At 37.9% G+C, this 22301-nt stretch overlaps 1 protein-coding gene and 1 long non-coding RNA gene across 2 annotated transcripts; both read right to left on the bottom strand.

Annotated features, from left to right (window-relative positions):
• Positions 1–4989: 4989 nt before the first annotated feature.
• Positions 4990–5690, bottom strand: LOC138896705 (uncharacterized). Its single transcript, XR_011410103.1, has 3 exons — positions 5577–5690; positions 5386–5502; positions 4990–5290 (listed from the first exon to the last, which is right to left on the bottom strand). It is a non-coding gene; the product is annotated as an uncharacterized lncRNA (long non-coding RNA).
• A 92-nt stretch (positions 5691–5782) lies between these two features.
• Positions 5783–19964, bottom strand: LOC104093923 (probable polygalacturonase At3g15720). The gene is made up of 7 exons (XM_070183965.1): positions 19782–19964; positions 7767–7886; positions 7528–7638; positions 6925–7089; positions 6682–6708; positions 6030–6240; positions 5783–5910 (listed from the first exon to the last, which is right to left on the bottom strand). The coding sequence occupies exons 1-7, from the start codon at positions 19962–19964 to the stop codon at positions 5825–5827; spliced, it is 903 nt and encodes a 300-aa protein (XP_070040066.1). The 3' UTR covers positions 5783–5824.
• Between the last annotated feature and the right edge of the window lie 2337 nt (positions 19965–22301).

The following is a 22301-nucleotide window of genomic DNA, read 5'->3' as shown; positions in this document are numbered from 1 at the left end:
TGTGGATTGGGTGATGTAAGGTCACCTGCGGGTGTATGCATGGTGGTTCACTCAGTGATTTGATGACTTCATAATGGTTCTTGGCACGTTCAAGGACGAACGTTTATTTAAGAGGGGGAGAATGTAATGACCCGACTAGTCGTTTTGAGAATTAATGTCTCGTTCGGCGGCATAGGGTCTCGAGCATCTTTGTATTATGTGTTATGACTTGCGTGTATGGCTAAGTTCAGTTTTCGGATGATTTGGGATCAATTAGGAGGAAGGATTCTTGTTTTAGATGGTTAGGCGATGAGAGTTGACCAGAGTTTTGACTTTTGTGTATACGACATCGAAATGGCATTTTGGTGATTCCAATAGCTTCGTATGATAATTTTGAACTTGGGCGTGCGCCCGGATTTGGATTTGGAGGTCCGTAGGGTAATTTGAAGCATTCGGCGAAAACATTGGAAAGTTGAAGTTTTGGAAGATTGAGAGGTTTGACCGAGCGTTGACTTTGTGATATTGGACTCGGATTGCGGTTCCAAGAGTTGAATTAGCTCATTTATGTCATTTGGGACTTGCATGAAAAATTTGGCGTTATTCTGAGTTGATTTAATATGTTTCGGCGCGAGTTTTAGAAGTTAGAAGACTTGGAAATTCATAAGTTCGATTCGTGGTGCGATTCGTAGTTTTGACGTTGTTTTATATGATTTGACGTCTCGAGTAGGTCTGTTTTACGTTATGAGACTTATTGGTATATTCGGGAGAGGTCCCAAGTGGCTCAGATGAGTTTCGGACGGAGTTCGAATCGTTGGCATTGTTTGGGGCTGCTGGAACTTTCTGTTAACTATTGTCTTCGCACCTACGCGTGAGGGTCCACATGTGCGTGTATGTAGAAGCGTGAAATGGTCGCAAAAGAGAAATGGGCAGGTCTGGGAAGTTGCCGCATGTGCGAAGAATATTCCGCACCCGCGTGATCGCATAAGCGGACGGGAAAGGAGCAGGAGCGAAGAGGCAGCGCAGAAGCGCAACACTGGTCGCACTTGCATTAGCGCAGAAGCGGGGCTTTCTCCGCAGGTGCAATACGTGGCCTCTAGTGATTCTCCTCAAAAGCAGATGTTTTGTCGCAAATGCGACGCCCCAAAAGCGGCCAATGCGTCGCAAGTGTGATCGTGCATGGACAGAATTATATAAGTCGAGGGTTTGGCCATTTTCAACATATTTTGAGTTGTAGACCTCGGCTTTGAGAGATGTTTCTTGGGTTTTTCAAGCAAATAATTGGGGGTAAGTGTTCTTCACCTAGAATTTATTATATTCCATGATCCTATCTTCTTTTTTTATCTTATAATTAGTGTTTTGAGTTGAGGAAAATGGAATTTTTTTAGGAAATCTTTCAAAATGTAAAATGATAATTTGAAGAACGAATTGATGTCGGAAATTGATAATTTTGGTATGGTTGAACTCGTATCGGAATAAGCATTCAGGTTTTGTAAATCTTATCGGGTTCCGAGGAGCGGGTCCGGAGTTCGACTTTTGGGTTGACTTTTAGTTCTTATTAAAAGATTGAAGCTTTATTACCCGAAATTATTTTCTATGAGTTTAATTTATAAATTGAAGTTATTTTGACTAGATTTGAGCCGTCCGGAGGTTGTTTCACTCGAGAAGGTCATTTTAGAGTAACGGTCTAGCTTCTTTGAGGTAAGAATCTTACTTAACTTTGTGTGGGGGAACTACCCCTTAGGATTTGAGTCTTTGGTGCTAATTGTGTCATGTGAAGCCCGTGTACGCGAGGTGACGAGTACGTACTCTGGCTTATTTGTGGAGATTTGACCGTTTAGGGCTCTTAGCTTCTTATGTTCATTAGATATGAAGTTGTCTTGTTATGTTAAATCCTCCATTTATGAAATTTACCCTTACGTGTCTTAATTGGAATTAATTGCTCCATATTTTACCCTTATTGCCGATTAAACTCTTATGTGCCTTAACTGAAGTTGTTGCTTCTTTTATTGCTATGTTATCCTTTTCGTAATTGCTTATCCTTGATTGAAGTTATTATTATCTTTCCCATAATCCGCTTATTTTTAATTGCGGTTGTTGAATCTCTTCCGTAATTACTCAACCCTAATTGATGTTTTGTTATCCCTTATTATTCTTGACTTACCCTTAATTGGAGTCATTGATTCACGTTATCCCTCTTATCATAGAATTATACTTATGTGGAATCATTGCTACACAATATCTCTTTCTTGTTGAGCTATCGTTATGTTGTACCATTATTTCATGTTGTGTCTTTCCTTGTGAACTCGTTTTTCCGTCTCTTTGTGTTCTGGAGTTCTTGAGTTGATTTACTTGTCATATTCTTCTGTATTGTTGATGTTATATTCAGTCTGTCGTGCGGTTGTTATTGTGGCACGAGGTTTCTGTCGTGCGGTTGTTATTGTGGCACGAGGTTTCTATCGTGCGGTTGTTATTATGGCACGAGGTTTTTGTCGTGCGGTTGTTATTGTGGCACGAGGATTCTGTCATGCGGTTGTTATTGTTGTACGAGATTTCTGCCGTACGGTTGTTATTTTTTTTCACGAGGTTTCTGTCGTGCCGTTATGATTCATTTTATGATTTGAGACTACAAGGCGGTATCTCGGGATGACTCTGTTGTCATTTCCCTTTTATTTGTGCACTTGTCTTTGATTGTTGTTTTATTTAGCATACTACTAATTGTTTTACTTCGTGTTGCTCTTTTGCTTAGTTCTATGTAGCTAAGCTTGTTGTGTTTGTCGTTACGTCCACTTCATTGTTGTCTTATTTACACTGTATATTTATTGGTGATCATTTCTTATGTGCGATTCCTTATCTCCACTCTTAATTGTGGACTTGAATTATGGTACAACACTTGCACAAGCATACACGTGGATGAATCAACCATAGCGGTTTAAGGAGATAAGTCCTGATGTTATTGACCATCACATGTACTCTTGTCTACTTGCCTTCTGTGTGAGAGTTGTCCTCTTGGCACGTGAGTCATCCGTGCGGTTATGGATTGAAATGTGAGCACAAGGTGCCAAGTGATTAGGGTTAAAGAATTGGGACTCGTGAGTCGTAATTATGAGGTTCGGTACCTCGTGAAAATGCTTGAACAAATCTGGTGTAAGAGCGGTTGTTCTTATTGAGTTGTTGCTGGTTTTTGTTTTATTTAGTTTCACTGACTTAGATTGTGTTCAGTTTACTATACAACATTATTACTTGACTGCTTCCTATTAAATATTGTTGTTATTAGTATATCATTGCAAGTATTAATCTGTGTTCCTTACCCTGCTTAGCTTTATATTAATATTGTTTCCTCTGTTAGTTCACATTCACACTTGTGCAGGTTGTTTAGTCTTGTAGGTGTATTGATTGTCCCTCGTCACTACTTCACCGAGGTTAGTCTTGATACTTACTAGGTACCGCTGTGGTGTACCTATACTACGCTTCTGCATATTTTTGTGCAGATCGAGGTGCCACGGTTGTTGTTGATTATTAGCTGGTTGGTCGAGCTGTGGAGACTCAATGTAAACCTGTTGTCGCGTTCGCATGCCTCGGAGTCACCCTCGGATTCTGTATTTATACTGTTTAACTTCAATTCCAAATAGTTTTATTTAGGAATTTTTCTAGTAAACTGAGTGGAGCTTATGACTTGTACTACTGGTTTTGGGAATTGTAAGTTGTGTAATAAGGTTTCTATTTCTTATTTATCAATTGTTGGTTAAATTCTTCTATTAATTCAATAAGTGTTAGACTTACCTAGTCTTAAAGACTAAGTGCCGTCACGATATCCTACGGAGGAAAATTTGGATCGTGACACGACATCCTTTAGTTGAGCGATCAGTAACTTGCCTGTGAAGTTCTAAATTATGTGTATCATGTTAAGGATCCAGATATTGCTCCAGTCCTGTCGTGGTGAATTACATTCCCTGCATGGCATGTTAGGCGTGTACCATGTAGCAAAGCACATTAAGATATTGTGTCAAGTATGACATTGGTGTGATAGGCGCATTCAAGCAATATTTTAACATTGTTGTCCTTGTTTATATGGTATTGGTGTTAGACGGGGTCATCAGAAATAATCTCTCTACCTTTACAAGATAGGGGTAAGGTTTGTGTAAATATTATTTTCCCCACACTTCAGTTGTGAGATTACACTAGGTTTGTTGGATTTGTTGTACTACTCCCGTGAAGTTCTAAATTATCCTATATCATTGCCTCTTTAACACAACAACAACAAACCTAGTGTAATCTCACAACTGAAGTCTGGGGAAAATAATATTTACACAGACCTTACTCCTATCTTGTAAAGGTAGAGAGATTGTTTCCGATGACCCTGTCTAACACCAATACCATATAAACAAGGACAACAATGTTAAAATATTGCTTGAATGCGCCTATCACACCAATGTCATACTTGACAGAATATCTTAATGTGCTTTGCTACATGGTACACGCCTAACATGCCATGCAGGGAATGTAATTCACCACGACAGGACTGGAGCAATATCTGGATCCTTAACATGATACACATAGAAGGTTTTTTCCAAAATGACCCGCACCATTAAAGCTTATTGACAACGAATTCATCGGAGAGGTGTGCTACTATGATTGGCTAGCAAATGTGGTGGTGAATTACAATTGCCATGTATGCACAAATTTTATTGATTTGAATAAGGGTATCGCTACACCTAATATGTAGGGGTATCCAATATTGGATTTTGTTAGCACGTTCAACAACAACATAGGAGCTCAATATGACATTTTTGGTACCCAAGTTTGATGGTATATTAGGTCTTGAATTCCACAGCAAACTTGATTTTGGTCAATCTCGAAATAAAGTAAAACGATATGACTAAAATATCTATTCCAAGTGATTTTCATGTAATAGCAAGCACCAATACAATGACTCAAAGTTAGTAGATAATTCAAGTAAAACAGAACTTATATTAGCTTAAACTCATGAACATGCGTCCAACTCCAAATACTATACTGCTAAACAAAAAGTGGTGATCCTCCAATTGTTATATAAATAAATGGGAAATTTTCTTTTTAATTATGTTAACAAGCATGTTATTGGGGGTAAAGTTGAATTGGCTTGTCCATGAGCATTATTACAAGATACAAGAGTTTGTTTTTCAGGCAAAACTGAGGTTATATTAATTTGCTCAAATACTAAGTTGGTGCAAGCTGTGCAGTTGTCACTGCAATTCAGATTTATAGCTATTTTGCTTGGTGTTGTCCCAAATATATCCTTGTATGTTACATTACTCACTTGGACTGCATTTGGCTGCACAAAAAATAATATGGATTAATTATCATTTGAAAATATAATAAGTTCCCTTTTATTTAGAATCGAGGGTTTTTAAATTTCTTTATGTTTACCTCAATTCCACAATTATGAGCACCATTGCAATAGAATTGGTCGATAATGATGGGATTACGAACATTTGTGAGGTTGATATTCTCAAAATTTATAAATCTGGCATAGCCCATACCACCCTGAAAAGGAATCAGAAGACATTTTTCAAATCATCCACAAATAAATAAATAAAAAATAAGAACCTTCTATTTACCTGCCATGTTTTGATTCTTACACCATTTTGTGTTCCTTGGAAGGTACAATTTGTTACATTTATATTCTCCACAGCAGCAAAAGTCTCATTAATTCCTAGGCTTCCTACACTGCCAAAACAAAAAAGGAGTGCAAGAAGGATTTCATTAAAACAAAAATTATACTGAATAAAAATCGCCTAATTCAGAGGATCCCAATCTATTCCGTCAAAAACAAAACAAAAACAAAAAGAGAAATTTCGGTCAACTTTTACCTTATACCATGTCCTGGTCCACATGAAATACCAGTAATATTTATATCAGAACATCCCGTATTGATGGAAATGCAATCATCACCTATTTGTATCAATATTTTTTTTTTACGAAAATTAATTAATCAACTTAAATCTTATCGAAAGAATTAAAAAATTTACAACCTTAAGACATTTCTAATAGTACATTAAAATTGTAGTTACCTGTTTGAAAAGTGGAATTCAGAATTTGAACTTGAGTGGTAGACATAGAGAGATCAATACCATCAGTGTTGGGGCTATCTTCAGGTGCAGTTATAGTGATATTGGAGATATTTACCCCTGTGCTAAAAGTAATGCTTATATGGTTTCTTGAACTATTAACAAGGTTCAGTCCACTCAATTCAAGATCATTACAAAAATTAAAGTGCATAGTCTGCAAAATAAAAACAATTAGTAGGCGTTTGGATATTATTTTTGTTTGAAGTTTATAAAGATAAAAAGAGTGTTTGAAACAGAAACTAAAGTTGAAAAATATATATTTAAAAGTTGTGTTTGCCTAGACATGAATTTCGTACTTGGAAAACCAGTTTGGATATCTATCAATGAAAATAATTATTTAACTTAAAATACCATCTTAAACAAAAAAATTATATTTCTCCAGTATTTTAAATACTGAAATATTATCTACGAAAAAATAACATAAAAATATTGAATGAAACGTTAAGAATTAGGTTCATTACAGAAATATTTACTAGAACTTAGCTATATTAAGTGAACACTCCATAATCAATAATTACAAAAGGGTTTAATCAATTCAGCGACCATCATAACCACAGTATAACCTTAACACTTAAAAAAATACAAATTGTCTTACCGTTGGCTTGTGGCAAGTCCCATTGACCTAGCAAAAAAAAGAGAAAAAAGACTTCGTCAAATTCCTTAATATTATTGACTCATAATTTTTTAAAACTCTCTTTTTCTTCGAATAATTAATTAACAAGATAAGTAAAAAATGCAATTCAACATCAAAAATCGAGAGACATAAAGAATTCAAACTCTTAATGTTTTAGATTAAATTGTAACCTCTTAATATTTCGAGTGCGAGCTCTAAACATACCTTTTGAGCGGGACCAGAAATGTTCCACCAGGCAGCGCCTTGACCATTAATTTGACCAGTGCCATTGATGATGAGACCAGATATCCCAGTGAAATAAAGCCAACTATCATTTTCACACCCTACCCATTCTCTTAAATTTTGGGGTGCCGTGATATTCCCTAAAACCTGGTAAAACTCAAAACAACATTATAATATTTAGTTTCGAAATTAATCTCTCTCCAATAACCTGGAAATTATCTTTATAGAATCCGCTAATTATTTTAAGGAAACCCCTTTATCCCTTTTTGTTTTTTCTTACACACACACTTAAAAAATAAATTCATGAGAAGAAAGACACGTTAGATAGTTGCTATTTCTCAAAAAGTGTCCAAAGACATTTCTCAAACAAGAGATTTTCCCAGAATTTTATCTATAAACTTTTAAAACATTTCATAGTAAAACAAATCAAATGAAACATATATTTAATTAGTAAGTGAAATTTAAATTCTAACAAATATTTCTGGGCTATATAACTCCTAATTAAAGAATACATCGTGCATATTTTATTTGGAGTTAATCAGAGATGACGAATATAAAACAAACTTGCAAAGTGTAGCATTTTACCTGTATATTAATAGTGGTAGAATTGCAAGGGCCTTGAAATAATATAGGGCTCAACAAGAATGTTGGATTTTCACAATCATAGCATACATCTAGCCAAGCTTGTTGAAAAGCCTTCAAAATGGAGATTAATCATAATACAAGAACAATACACAATTAATCAAATTGTTTTAATTTCTTCTATTCATTGAATTTTTTTTCTTGATAAGATGTGAAAACTAATTATAAAAAAAATATTTTACTTGAGAATCATCAGTTACTCCATCTCCGATAGCACCATAAGTTGTGACATCAAAAATAGCAGCTAGACCTTGGTGAAGAATAAATGAAGTAACAAAAACTAGAAAGTTGGAAACTCTGTCCTGCAAAAATGTTTATGCACAAAAAGAAATAGCTAGAATCAATCATTTTTCTTTCTTTTGTGGATTTATGATTAATATAAGAAAATTTTCAGAAAAGTATTGTTACAATAATAACTTGATAGAAAAATAAAAATAAACAATGAAACCCATGTTAACTCACCATGACAAACTTAAAGTGGTATGGTCAAATGGATGATTAATATTTTTTGCCTTCTTATGCTTTTTATATATATAGGTAAATTAATTCTTTACTTTAAACATAATCTATTTGACTATTTACAGTATCCTCTGTAAATTTCGGCAGATATAAGAGAATCAAGTGGATCTCTTACTTTTATAGAAAACAAAGATCCAGAAAGTAGAGAAAGTAAATAAATTGCCAAAGGTTTGTTTCATCAACATATTTTCTTTTATAATTCCGTTAAGTAAAGTTCATAATTCCGATATGGTAAACAATAAAGAGTTACCAACATGTCTTGCATAATAAATTGCCAATGGTTTGTTTCATAAAGGGATTTTCTTTTATAAGTTCGTTGCAAAGTAAAGTTTATAATCCCGATATGTTAAATAACTAATGAAAAATAACGAGTTACCAACATGTCTTGCATATCAATTTTAAAACACTCTTGTCTATCCAAATAAAGATGGATGCACTAAGAGACATGTATTAATTATATATTAATAAAAGAAGAATTAACTTAAATAGCCAATCACTTAATTGCTTAAATTAAAAATAATCGATGGATATATAATATATGTATAATATAACGACAATAGAATTTCTCTAACTTTAAATGACTCTTGATGTATGACTGGTTCTATTTATATTATCACTAGTAATTTCGAATGAACATTTAAGTTATTTCTTAACGTGCAGTTAATTATTTTTATTTTAATGAGTTTATGTGTGAATAAGATGTACAGATATAGAATAAAAGTACGATACAATCAAATTTCTCAATAAAAACATTGTTTGTTTCAATATTTTTTTTTTCATACAATGGTTGCTATACACCTACAACAACATTTGATGTTTGAATATTTTTTGAGTGTTTTGGATAAAAATTAACCAAAAATCAATTTATTTTGTTTTTAATGTTACGTATAAAAAAACTATTCAAATTTAAAATCTCAAAAGATATGCATATTTCACTAATTAAATACGAGAGAAAGCATATTTTTAATGGATTTAAATAAAATCTTTAATTATGAAATTATGTACTAGCATAATATTTCTAATTATAAGTGGTGCATTAAATTTTGAAAATATTTAGTCAAAATCTTTAGACTTATTATTGGTAATATTGGAGTTTTTTTTGGCTACTATAAAGAGATAATTTTATAAAGAGTGTACTTCTGACGACCCCATAGGTCATTTTGAGTACTAGCCTTTTTTCCGTATTTCAAAATCTCCGGTAGCTTTATTTGATATTTTTTTGTGAGCGTGCGTGGTCCGTGTTGCTTTTCAAAAAGTTTTTATATGAAATTTTGATGAAAATAGAAATTTTGACTAAAAATAAGGATAGAGTTGACCACGGTCAACATTTTGGGTAAATGATCCCTGATCGGTGTTTTGACGATTCCGGTATGCTCGAAATTGAAATCGGAGGTTCCTAGGTTGATTTGACTTATTTTTTCGAAAGTTAACAATTTGAAAGTTTAAAAATATTCTAGATTTGACCGTAGGATGACTTTATAGATATCAGATTCGGATTTTGGTCTATTTTATTATTTGAAACTTGTCTGCAAAATTTGGTGCAAAACGGAGTTGGTTTGATAGGAATCGGACGCTTAGTTGTGATTTTAGATGTTCTTGACTTTTCCTTTAAAATTTCATTCGTTTTGATGTTCAATTTATAGTTTTAGATATTATTTTGGTATTTTGTTCGCACGAGCAAGTTCGTATGTTGTTATTACACTTGTATGCATGTTTAGTTTGGAACCCGAGGGGCTAGGGTGAGTTTCAGACGCGTTTCGGGTGAGATTGGATAGTTTGAGGAATGCTGGTACACTGCTATTTCTAGTGTTTGTCTGCAGATTTCGCATTTGCGAGGTCTGGCTCGCATTTGCGAGCCTTGCTTTTGCGAACAATAGTTGGCATTCGCGAGCATGGGTTGGGGGCTGGGACTTCGCATTTTCGACGAAGGGGTCACATTTGTGATGGATGCTGTATCCGCATTTGCAACTCTAGCATCGCAATTGCAATGCAATGCTAAATTGGGGTATCTTCGCAATTGCGAAGAAGTTGGCCGCTTTTGCGAAGGTGGGCAGTTCACATTTGCTAATATTTTGTCGCATTTGCGACATTTGAGCTTCTGATATAAGGTTTGAATTTGCGACCTTTGTTTTGCATTTGTGATGTTTGTAATTGCGAAAAAGAGCTCGCAATTGCGACACCTGTAGGTGGGTAAAAGATTGAAAAATCGGGACTTAGCTCATTTTACACCATTTCTCAACCCTAGGCACTCTAGAGGCGACTTTCCAAGAGATTTTTCTTCCCAAATTCATTGGTAAGGAACTTCAATTTATTTATTTTTGCCACGACTCTAAATTCCCTCCGTAGGATGTCGTTATGGCACCTAGTCTCTAAGACTAGGTAAGCCTATTAATGCGGAATAACTAAATATAAACTGAAATTTAATCCTTAACAGTCGAATAAATAAGAACTGCAAATTTAAAATTATAACTCCCAGAACCCGGTAGGAATAAGTCAGAAGTTTCTAAGATTTTATTCTAAGTGTCTCTATACATTAGGGTCTAAAGAGAAAAAGGAAAATAATATAATAAGGATAGAAGGGGACTTCGAGGTCTGCGGATGCTGGCAGATATACCTTGAAGTCTCTGCGTACGGCTAGTTCATTGATGCCTGGTCAGATAGGAAGTGCATGGATCTGCACAAAAGGATGTGCAGAAGCGTAGGATGAGTACACCACAACGGTACCCAATAAGTGCCAAGCCTAACCTCGGTAGAGTAGTGACGAGGTCAGGTCAGGCCCTACTGGAATAATAAAAGACAGGGTGAAAAGTTTAACAATATAATAATAATAAAAATGACAATGAGAATAAATCAAGTAAGTAGTATGTCGCAATTTAACTACACAAAATAAGGGCAAACAATACCTCGCAGAAGGAAAACAGAAATTTACAACTTTAAGAAAATCACCAAAATAACCAAAGGCAAATGCAGTCATAAAGAAATATCAACAAGGGCACTCCCGAGGTACCGCCTTGTAGTCCTAAATCATAAATAAATTCACAATATCTCATTTTCTTATATCACCGCGGGAGCCTTCACATTTAATTTTAAAGAAAATATTTTTCCCGAAACAGTATCCCGCGTTTTAGCCACCCGTATCACACCGCATCACTTCTAGTAGTTCTCCTACTAGCCACGCATATCAAGCCACCCTTATCTCACCGCATGTGATTCAACACCCAGGCCTTATACTACCGCATGCGTATCAATATCACAATATATCATAATTTGTACCTCAAGTGCCTAAATATTTCAACTTGCCAAAATAAATCAACAACAAGAATATTTTCCACAATAAGGAGCTCACGGCTCAATCACAATGAGTACAAAATCTCACAAAATATTCAGGAATGAATAACTCAGCAAAAATAATATTTCACAAATTAAACACCTTACCTTAATATCAAAATTTTAAACGTAAAATACTTTATTTTAATAATATTTAAATTAGGAAATCCAACCTTCAAATAATGCACAGAACAAAAGAAACAGAGTTTCAACTAAACAGGTAAAACACTTAGCAGGAACAGGTTACACAAATTTAAAATACGAAAATATATTAATGATCATGAATATAACAGAATAAAATAATTTAATTAATATGCAACAATGATCCACACAATTTAAAGACACAATCTTCCACATTTAGCCCGTGTACACACTCGTCACCTTGTGTACACGACTTTCAATACATCAAAATTTTTATATCAATACCTATCCTAAGGGAAATCCCCCCCTCCCCCCCCACCCAAGGTTAGACAAGTCACTTACCTCAAACCACGCTCAATCAGTCAAGTAGTATGCCTTTTCCTCGATTTTCCGACTCCGATCGGCTCGAATCTAGTCATAATTAATTCGATTCAATCAATACAAATTATAGGAATAATTTTCATATAAATTTTCTAATAAAATCCGAAATTTATCCCATAAATCGCTCGTGGGGCCCACATCTCGGAACCCGACAAAAGTTATAAAATACGAACGCCCATTTAACCACGAGTCCAACCATACAACTTTTACTAAAATACGACATCAACTCGACCCTCAAATCTTCAATTTAAACCAAGAGGGTTTTCTAAATCTTCCAACTTAAATCCTCAATTAAATATTAAAAACAACCATGGATTCAGGTAATTTGACCAATATTGAGTTAAGAACACTTGTCCCGTTGTTTTCCTTGAAAATCTCTTGAACATCGCGTCTTTCGGAGCTTCAATTTGTCAAAAATAGGTTCGTCCCATTTTCAGAACTTAAAGTTTCTGCCCAGGGATTTCTTCTTCGGGAATGCGACCCTTGCCTCGCGTTTGCGAAGAACAAAATGTGCTGCCCAAGCTTTCCTCTTTGCGAACGTGATGACCATGGGTCTCATGCCTTCGCGAACGCGATGCCTCATGCGCGAAGGCGTAGGCTAACGCATGAAGTCCACCCCAACCCTCACTCTTCTTCACGAACGCATGGTCTCTCTCGTGTTCGCGATGCACACTGGCCCTCACCCTTCGCGAATGCATCCCTTACTTTACGAATGCGAAGAACAAAATGTCGCCTGCCCCAGTTCCCTTTCATGAACGCGAGACCTCTCTCGCAAACGCAAAGAAGGAAACTAGAGCTGGACACCAAAAATTCTCCAGTTGTTCTCCAAGTCCAAAATTGATCCCAAGCACCCCCAAAATCCATCAAACATGCACAGAGCATATCCTCCAATATCTAAATAGTGTGCTCGGACTGCCCGTCTGTGTGAGCGTGAAATGTTGTACTCAACTTCACATGAGTACCCAACTCACACTATACGGCTCTCCAGAACCGTGATGTAAATTGCGTACCTCGGTTAGAGATGATGGATACCGGTATGCCATGAAGCCTGACAATATCGCGGATGTAAATCTGAGCCAGCTGCTCCGAAGAGTAAGTGGTAACCATAGGAATGAAATGAGCTGACTTGGTCAATCTATCCACAGTCACCCAAACCGCATCGAAATTCCTCTGAGTCTGTGGAAGTCCAACAACAAAATCCATATTGATCTGCTCCCATTCCCATTCTGGAATCTCTAATTACTGAAGCAATCCACCCGGTCGTCGATGCTCATACTTCACATGCTTACAATTTAGGCACCGAACTACATATTCCACTATGTCTTTCTTCATCCGCCTCAACCAATAGTGTTGTCTCAAGTCCTGATATTCCTTCGCGGCACCTGGATGAATGGAGTACCGCGAACTGTGAGCCTCCTGGAGAGTCAACTCACGCAAACCATCTATATTAGGCACACATAGCCTGCCTTGTATATGTAATACACCGTCATCTCCAATAGTGACTTCTTTGGCATCGACGTGCTGAACTGTGTCCTTAAGGACAAGCAAATAGGGGCCATCATACCGACGCTCTCTGATACGATCATAAAGAGAAGACTGAGAAACCACACAAGCCAATACTCGGCTCGGCTCGAAAACATCCAACCTAACAAACTGGTTGCCTAAGTCCTAAATATCCAAGGTTAAAGTTCTCTCTGCTATCGGTAAGTATGCTAAGCTGCCCAAACTTTCCGCCTTACGACTCAAGGAATCAACCACCACATTGGCCTTCCTGGGGTGATAGAGAATGGTGATATCATAATCCTTAAGCAACTCCAACCACTAGCGCTGCCGCAAATTAAGATCCTTTCTATTTAAACAGATGTTTTAGACTCTGGTGATCATTATAAACCTCACAATGGACACCACACAAATAATGTCGTCAAATCTTCAAGGCATAAACAATAGTTGCTAGCTCAATGTCGTGGACCGGATAATTCTTCTCATGTACCTTTAATTGTTTGGATGCATAGGCAATCACCCTACCGTCTTGCATCAACACTACACCGAGACCAATGCACGACGCATCATAATACACAGTATAAGACCATGTACCTATAGGCAACACCAATACTGGGGCTATAGTCAAAGTTGTCTTGAGCTTTTGAAAGCTCTCCTCACATTTCTTGGTCCACCTGAACGGAGCACCCTTCTGGGTCAATTTGGTCATAGGTGCAACAATAGAAGAGAAACCCTCTACAATTTGGCGATAATACCCCGCCAAGCCAAGAAAACTCCAGATCATGTAACGACCGGGCCGATCGTTTTGAGAGTTGTAGCCCCATTCCCGCATTTACTGCTCATTCTGTACTTTATAGCTATATTATAACTTGCCGAGGTAGTCAGTTTGAGTCAGAGAGATTTCAGAATGAATTGAGACATTTAGTCTCAAGGTTGAAAACTTAAGTTGAAAAGGTTGACCAGATATTGTCTTATGTATAAATGATCCCGGAATAGAGTTTTAATGATTCCACTAGCTCCGTATGGTAATTTTGGACTTAGGAGCGTGTCCGTAAAATTATTTGGAAGTCCGTAGCTAAATTAGGCTTGAAATGGCTAAAAAAAAAATTTAAGTTTGGAAGTTTGAACGGGGAGTTGACCTTTTGATATCGGAGTCGTAATCCAGTTCCAAAAATTTTCATAGCTCTTTTATGTCATTTATGACTTGTGTACAAAATTTGAGGTCAATCGGACTTGATTTGATAGGTTTCGGCATCGAATGTAGAAATTGGAAATTCTTAAGTTCCTTAAGCTTGAATTGGGGTATGATTCATGGTTTTAGAGTTGTTTGATGTGATTTGAGGATTCTACTAAGTTTGTATGCTGTTGTAGGACTTGTTGGTATATTTGGTTGAAGTCCCGGGGGCCTCGGCTGCATTTTGGAAGGTTAACGGAATTTTGGACTTGGAGAACAGCTGAAGAATTTCTGGTGTTCCACTCTGGTTTCCTCTTTCGCGTTCGCGAGAGAGGTCTCGCGTTCGCGAAGGAGAACTGGGGAAGGTGAGAGTTTGTTCTTCGCATTCGCAAAGGGTGAGGACCAGTGTGCATCGCGAACGCGAAAGAGGCCACTCGTTCGCGAAGAAGAGTGAGGGCTGGGGTGGACTTCACGTGTTAGCCTACACGTTCGCGAGTGAGGCGTCGCGTTCATGAAGGCATGGGACCCGTGGCCATCGCGTTCGTGAGAGGACCCTCGTGTTCACGAAGAGAAATTTTGGGCAGCATATTTTGTGCTTCGCTAACGCGAGGAAAGGGTCGAGTTCGCAAAGAAGAAATCTCTGGGCAGAAACTTTAAGTTCTGAAAATGGGACTTCGTCCCATTTTCTATTTTTGACAAATTGAAGCTCGGAAAGATGCGATGTTCAAGAGATTTTCAAGGAAAATAACGGGACAAGTGTTCTTAACTCAGTGTTGGTCAAATTACCCGAATCCATGGTTGTTTTTAACATTTAATTGAGGATTTAAGTTGGAAGATTTAGAAAACCCTCTTGGTTTAAATTGAAGATTTGAGGGTCGCGTTGATGTCGGATTTTAGTAAAAATTATATGGTTGGACTCGTGGTTGAATGGGCGTTCACATTATATAACTTTTTTTGGGTTTCGAGATGTGGGCCCATGGGCGATTTTTGGGACAAGTTTCAGATTTTGTTAGAAAATTTATATTTTCATATGAAAATCATTCCTATAATTTGTATTGATTGAATCGAATTAATTATGACTAGATTCAAGCCGAACAGATTGAAAAATCAAGGAAAAGGCATACTACTTGACTGATTGAGCGTGGTTTGAGGTGAGTGACTTGTCTAACCTTGTGTGGGGAGGGGGGAGGGAGGAATTCCCCTTAGGATAGGTATTAATATGAAAAGTTTGATGTGTTGAAAGTCGTGTACACAAGGTGACGAGTGTGTACACGGGCTAAATGTGGAAGATTTGTATCTTTAAATTGTGTGGATCACTGTTGAATATTAATTAAATTATTTTATTCTGTTATATTCATGATCATTAATATATTTTCGTATTTTAAATTTGCTTGACCTGTTCCTGGTAAGTGTTTTACCTATATAGTTGAAACTCTATTTTTTTTTGTGCTGTGCATTATTTGAAGGTTGGATTTCTTAATTTAAATATTATTAAGATGAAGTATTTTACATTTAAAAATTTGATATTAAGGCAAGGTGTTTAATTTGTGAAATATTATTTTTGCTGAGTTATTTATTCCTGAATATTTTGTGAGATTTTGTACTCATTGTGATTGAGTCGTGAGCTCCTTATTATGGAAAATATTATTGTTGTTGTTGATTTATAAGTTAAAATATTTGGGCACTTGAGGTGCAAATTGTGATATATTGTGATATTGATACGCATGCGGTGGTATAAGATCTGGGTGTTGAAACGCATGCGGTGAGATAAGGGTGGCTTGATACGCGTGGCTATTAGGGGAACTACTAGAAGTCATGCGGTGTGATAAGGGTGGCTAAAATGCGTTATGCTATTTCGGAAAAAATATTTTCTTTAAAATTAAATGTGAAGGCTCTCGCGGTGATATAAGGAAATGAGATATTGTGAATTTATTTATGATTTGGGACTACGAGGCGGTACCTCGGGAGTGCCCTTGTTGATATTTCTTTATAGCTGCATTTGCCTTTGGTTATTTTGGTAATTTTATTAAAGTTGTAAACTTATGTTTTCCTTCCGCGAGGTATTGTTTACCCTTATTCTGTGTAGTTAAATTGTGACATATTACTTACTTGATTTATTCTCATTGCCTTTTTTTATTATTATATTGTTAAACTTTCCATCTTGTCTTTTATTATTCAAGTAGGGACTGACCTCACCTCGTCACTACTCTACCGAGGTTAAGCTTGGCACTTACTGGGTACCGTTATGGTGTACTCATACTACGCTTCTGCACATCTTTTTGTACAGATCTATGTACTTCCTATCAGACCAGGCATCAGTGAACTAGCCGTACGCGGAGTCTTCAAGGTATATTTGCCAGCGTCCGCAGACTTCGGAGTCCCCTTCTATCCTTATTATGTTGTTTTCCTTATTCTCTTTAGACCCCAATGTATAAAGACACTTAGAATAAAATCTTAGAAGCTTGTGACTTATTCCTACCGGGTTTTGGGAGTTGTAATTGTTAAATTTGCAGTTCTTATTTATTCAACTATTAAGGATTAAATTTTAGGTTATATTCAGTTATCCCGCATTGATAGGCTTACCTAATCTTAGAGACTAGGTTCCATCACGACATCCTATAGAGGGAATTTGGGGTCGTGACAAGACACCGCATGACTTCTAGTAGTTTCCCTACTAGCCACGCGTATCAAGACACCTTTATCTCACCGCATGCGCTTCAACAGCCAGACCTTATACTACCGCATGCGTATCAATATCACAATATATCACAATTTGCACCTCAAGTGCCCAAATATTTCAACTTGCCAAAATAAATCAACAACAATAATATTTTCCACAATAAGGAGCTCCGAAATCCTCGTATCTAGTCAATTAAATCGATTTATTCAATACAAATTATTGGAAATTAATTCCATTTGAAAATACTAATTTTCCAACAAAATCTGAAATTTAACTTAAAAATCGCCAGTGGGGCCCACGTCTCGTAACCCAACAAAAGTTACAAAATATGAACGTCCATTCAACCATGAGTCCATCCATATCAAAATCACTAAATTTCGACATCAATTCGACCCTCAAATCTTCAATCTAAACTTAGGTATTTTCAATATTTTTCCAACTTAATCCACCAATTAAATGTTAAAAACTACCATAGATTCGGGTACTTTGATAAAAAATGAGTTAATAACACTTACCCCGATATTTTCCTTGAAAAATCTCCCGAACATTGCCTCTCCCTGAGCTCCAAATCGGGAAAAATGGAAAATGGGACGAAGTCCCATATTCAGAACTAAAACTCTCTTTCCAGACATTCCTTCTTCGTGAACGCGACAGCTCCCTCGCATTCTTGAAGCACATTTTTGTGCTGCCCAGATTTCCTCGTTCGCGAACGCGAGCCCGGTCTCGCGAACGCGAAGACCAATTTTCCCCCAGGCCAGTTTTCCCTTTTGCGAACGTGAGGTCTCGATCGCGAATGCGCAGCCTTGCCCCTCGATCCTTCGCGAAAGCGTGCCCTCGGTCGCGAACGCCAAGCATAAAATGGCCAGTCCGAATTTCCTCTTCGCGAATGCGAGACTCCCCTCGCAAACGCCATGAAGGAAACAGATACAGGCATCAAAAAATTCCAGCAGCTGTTTAAATCCAAAATTGATCCATTAACCTTCCAAAACTCACCTGAGGCCCCCGGGACATCAACCAAATACATTAACAAGTCCTACAACAGCATACGAACTTAGTCGAAACCTCAAATCACATCAAACAATGCTAAAACCATGAATCATTCCCCAATTCAAGCTTAAGGTACTTAAGAATTTCCAACTTCTACATTCGATGCCGAAACCTATCAAATCAAGTCCGATTGACCTTAAATTTTGCACACAAGTCACAAATGACATAACAGAGCTATGAAAATTTTCAGAACTGGATTCTGACTCCGATATCAAAAAGTCAACTCCCCGGTCAAACTTCTAAACTTAAATTTTTATTTTTATCCATTTCAAGCCTAATTTAGCTACGGACTTCCAAATAATTTTTTGGACACGCTCCTAAGTCCAAAATGACCATACGGAGCTATTGGAATCATTAAAACTCTATTTCGGAGTCGTTTACACATACGGTCAACCTTTTCAACTTAAGTTTTCAACCTTGAGACTAAGTGTCTTAATTCATTCCGAAATCTCTCCGAACTTGAACGGACTACCCCAGCAAGTCACAATACAACTATAAAGTACAGAATGAGTAGTAAATGGGGGAATGAGGCTACAACTTTCAAAACGACCAGCCGAGTCGTTATATCCTTCCCCTCTTAAACAAATGTTCGTCCTCGAACGAGTTTAGAATTATACCTGGAGTGGTGAAAAGATGAGGATAGCGGCTAGGCATATCATGCTTAGTATCCCAAATTGCCTCTTCTACCGACTTGATGAACTGCAGAGGGACTAGGTGGTTGTGCAAGTCTGTAAGACACCTCTCCAATTCTTTCAAAAATCTTTAAAAGGTCTGATATACCTAGGGCTCAACTTGCACTTCTTCCCGAATCTCATAACACCTTTCATGGGCGAAACTCGGAGCAAGACCTGCTTACCAACCATGAATGCAACATCACGAACCTTCTGATCCGCATAACTCTTCTCTCTAGATTGAGCTGTACGAAGTCGATCCTGAATCAATTTAACCTTTTTCCAAAGCATCCTGAACCAGGTCTGTACCCAATAGTCTAGCCTAACCCGGTTCGAACCAACCTAATAGAGACCGGAACCGCCTACCATATAAGGCCTCATATGGCGCCATCTGAATGCTCGACTGATAATTGTTATTGTAAGCAAACTCCATAAGTGGCAAAAGTTGATCCCAAGCACCCCCAAAATCTATCACACATGCATGAAGCATGTCCACCAGTATCTGAATAGTGTGCTTGGGCTACCCGTCCGTCTGAGGGTGAAATGCTGCACTCAACTCTATTCGAGTACCCAACTCTCGCTGTACGGCCCTCCAGAACCGTGATGTGAACTGCGTACCCTAGATAGAGATGATAGATACCGGTATGCCATGAAGCCTGACAATCTTGCGAATGTAAACCTGAGCCAGCTGCTCCGAAGAGTAAGTAGTAAACACAGGAATGAAATGAGCTGACCTTGTCAATCTATCCATAATTACCCAAACTTCATCGAACTTCCTCTGAGTCCATGGGATCCCAACATCGAAATCCATAGTGATCCGCTCCCATTTCCATTGTGGAATATCTAACATCTGAAACAATCCACCAGGTTGCTGATGCTCATATTTCACCTGTTGACAATTTAGGCACCGAGCTACATACTCCACTATGTGTTTCTTCATCCGCCTCTACCAATAGTGTTGTCTCAAGTCCTGATACATCTTTGCAGCACCCGGATGAATGGAGTACCGCAAACTGTGAGCCTCCTGGAGAATCAACTCACACAAACCATCTACATTGAGAGATGTTAGTATTGATACTCCTACCGTGGAGTCAGTTCCTGTAGTAAGGGATTTTCCTGATGTATTTCCATCGGATCTTCCGGGTATGCCACCCGACGGGGATATTGACTTTGACATTGATTTGTTACCAGGTACTCAGCCCATTTCTATTCCAGCATATCGTATGGCCCCAGCAGAATAGAAGGAATTAAAGGAGGAGTTATATGAGCTACTTGATAAGGGTTTTGTTTGGCCCAGTGTATCGCCTTGGGGTGCTCCTGTCTTATTTGTGAAGAAGAAGGATGTTTCAATGCGGATGTGTATTGATTACCGCCAGTTGAACAAGGTTACAATAAAGAATAGGTATCCATTGCCACATATTGATGACCTATTTGATCAGCTTCAGGGTGCCAGAGTGTTCTCTAAGATCAACTTACGTTCAGGCTATCATCAGTTGAAGATTCGGGAGCCATATATCCCGAAGACTGCCTTCAGGACTCGGTATGGTTATTATGAGTTCCTTGTAATGTCATTTGGGTTGACCAACACCCCAGCTGCATTTATGCACTTAATGAACAGTGTATTTCGGCCCTATCTTGACAACATTCATCATTGTGTTTATTGATGACATTCTAGTGTATTCCCGGAGCCGGGGGGATCATGAACAACACTTGAGGACTGTGCTTTAGACTTTGAGAGAAAAGAAGTTTTATGCAAAAATTTTAAAGTGTGAAATCTGGCTTGATTCAGTAGGATTTTTGGGTAATGTGGTAACGAACAAGGGGATCCAGGTAGATCCGTAGAAAATTGAAATAATGCAGAGTTGGCCCAGACCGTCATCAGCTACTGAGATCCGGAGTTTTCTTGGCTTGGCAAGGTATTATCACAGATTTGTAGAGGGTTTTTCTTCTATTACTGCACCTATGACCAAATTGACCCAGAAGGGTGCTCCATTCAGGTGGGATCGAGGACTGTGAGGAGAGCTTTCAAAAGCTCAAGACAGCTTTGACTACAACGGTAGTATTGGTATTGCATACAGGTTCATGGTTTTATACTGTGTATTGTGATGCGTCGCGCATTGGTCTCGGCGTAGTGTTGATGCAAGACGATAGGGTGATTGCCTATATGTCCAGATAGTTAAAGGTACATGAGAAGAATTATCCGGTCCACGACCTTGAGCTAGAAGCAATTGTTCATGACCTGACGATTTGGCAACATTATTTGTACGGTGTCCATTGTGAGGTTTATACTGATCACCAGAGTCTAAAACATCTATTTAAATAGAAGGATCTTAATTGGTGGCAGCAGAGGTGGTTGGAGTTGCTTAAGGATTATGATATCACCATTCTCTATCACTTCGGTAGCAGAGAGGCCTTTAGCCCTTTATGTTCAGGCATTGGCCAACCAGTTTGTTAGGTTGGATGTTTCTGAGCCGAGCCGAGTTTTGGCTTGTGTGGTTTCTCAGTCTTCTCTTTATGATCGTATCAGGGAGCGTCAGTACGATGACCCCCATCTTCTTGTCCTTAAGGATACAATTCAGCACAGTGACACCAAGGAAGTCATTATTAGAGATGACAGTGTATTACGGATACAGGGTAAGCTATGTGTGCCTAATATAGATGGTTTGCGTAAGTTGATTCTCTAGGAGGATCACAGTTTGCGGTACTCCATTCATCCAGGTACCGCGAAGATGTATCAGGACTTGAGATAACACTATTGGTGGAGGCGGATGAAGAAACACATAGTGGAGTATGTTTCTCGGTGCCTAAATTGTTAACAGGTGAAATATGAGCATGAGCGACCGGGTGGATTGCTTCAGAAGTTAGAGATTCCAGAATGGAAATGGGAGCAGATCACTATGGATTTTGTTGTTTGACTCCCACGGACTCAGAGGAAGTTTGATTTGGTTTGGGTAATTGTGGATAGATTGACCAAGTTAGCTCATTTAATTCCTGTGGTTACTACCAATTCTTCGGAGCAGCTGGCTCAAATTTTCATCCGCGAGATTGTCAGGCTTCATGGCATAACAATATCCATCATCTATGACCGTGGTACACAATTTATGTCATGGTTCGGGAGAGCCGTACAACGTGAGTTGGGTACTCATGCGGAGTTGCATGCAACATTTCACCCTCACACAGACGGACAGTTCAAGCGCACTATTCAGATATTTGAGGATATGCTTCATGCGTGTGTGATGGATTTTGGGGTTGCTTGGGATCAATTTTGGACTTGGAG

The sequence above is a fragment of the Nicotiana tomentosiformis genome, chromosome 8 (genome assembly GCF_000390325.3).
Source record: "Nicotiana tomentosiformis chromosome 8, ASM39032v3, whole genome shotgun sequence".
NCBI lineage: Eukaryota > Viridiplantae > Streptophyta > Magnoliopsida > Solanales > Solanaceae > Nicotiana > Nicotiana tomentosiformis.
The sequence above is the reverse complement of the archived record's forward strand: the minus strand, read 5'-3'. Positions and strand labels throughout refer to the sequence as shown.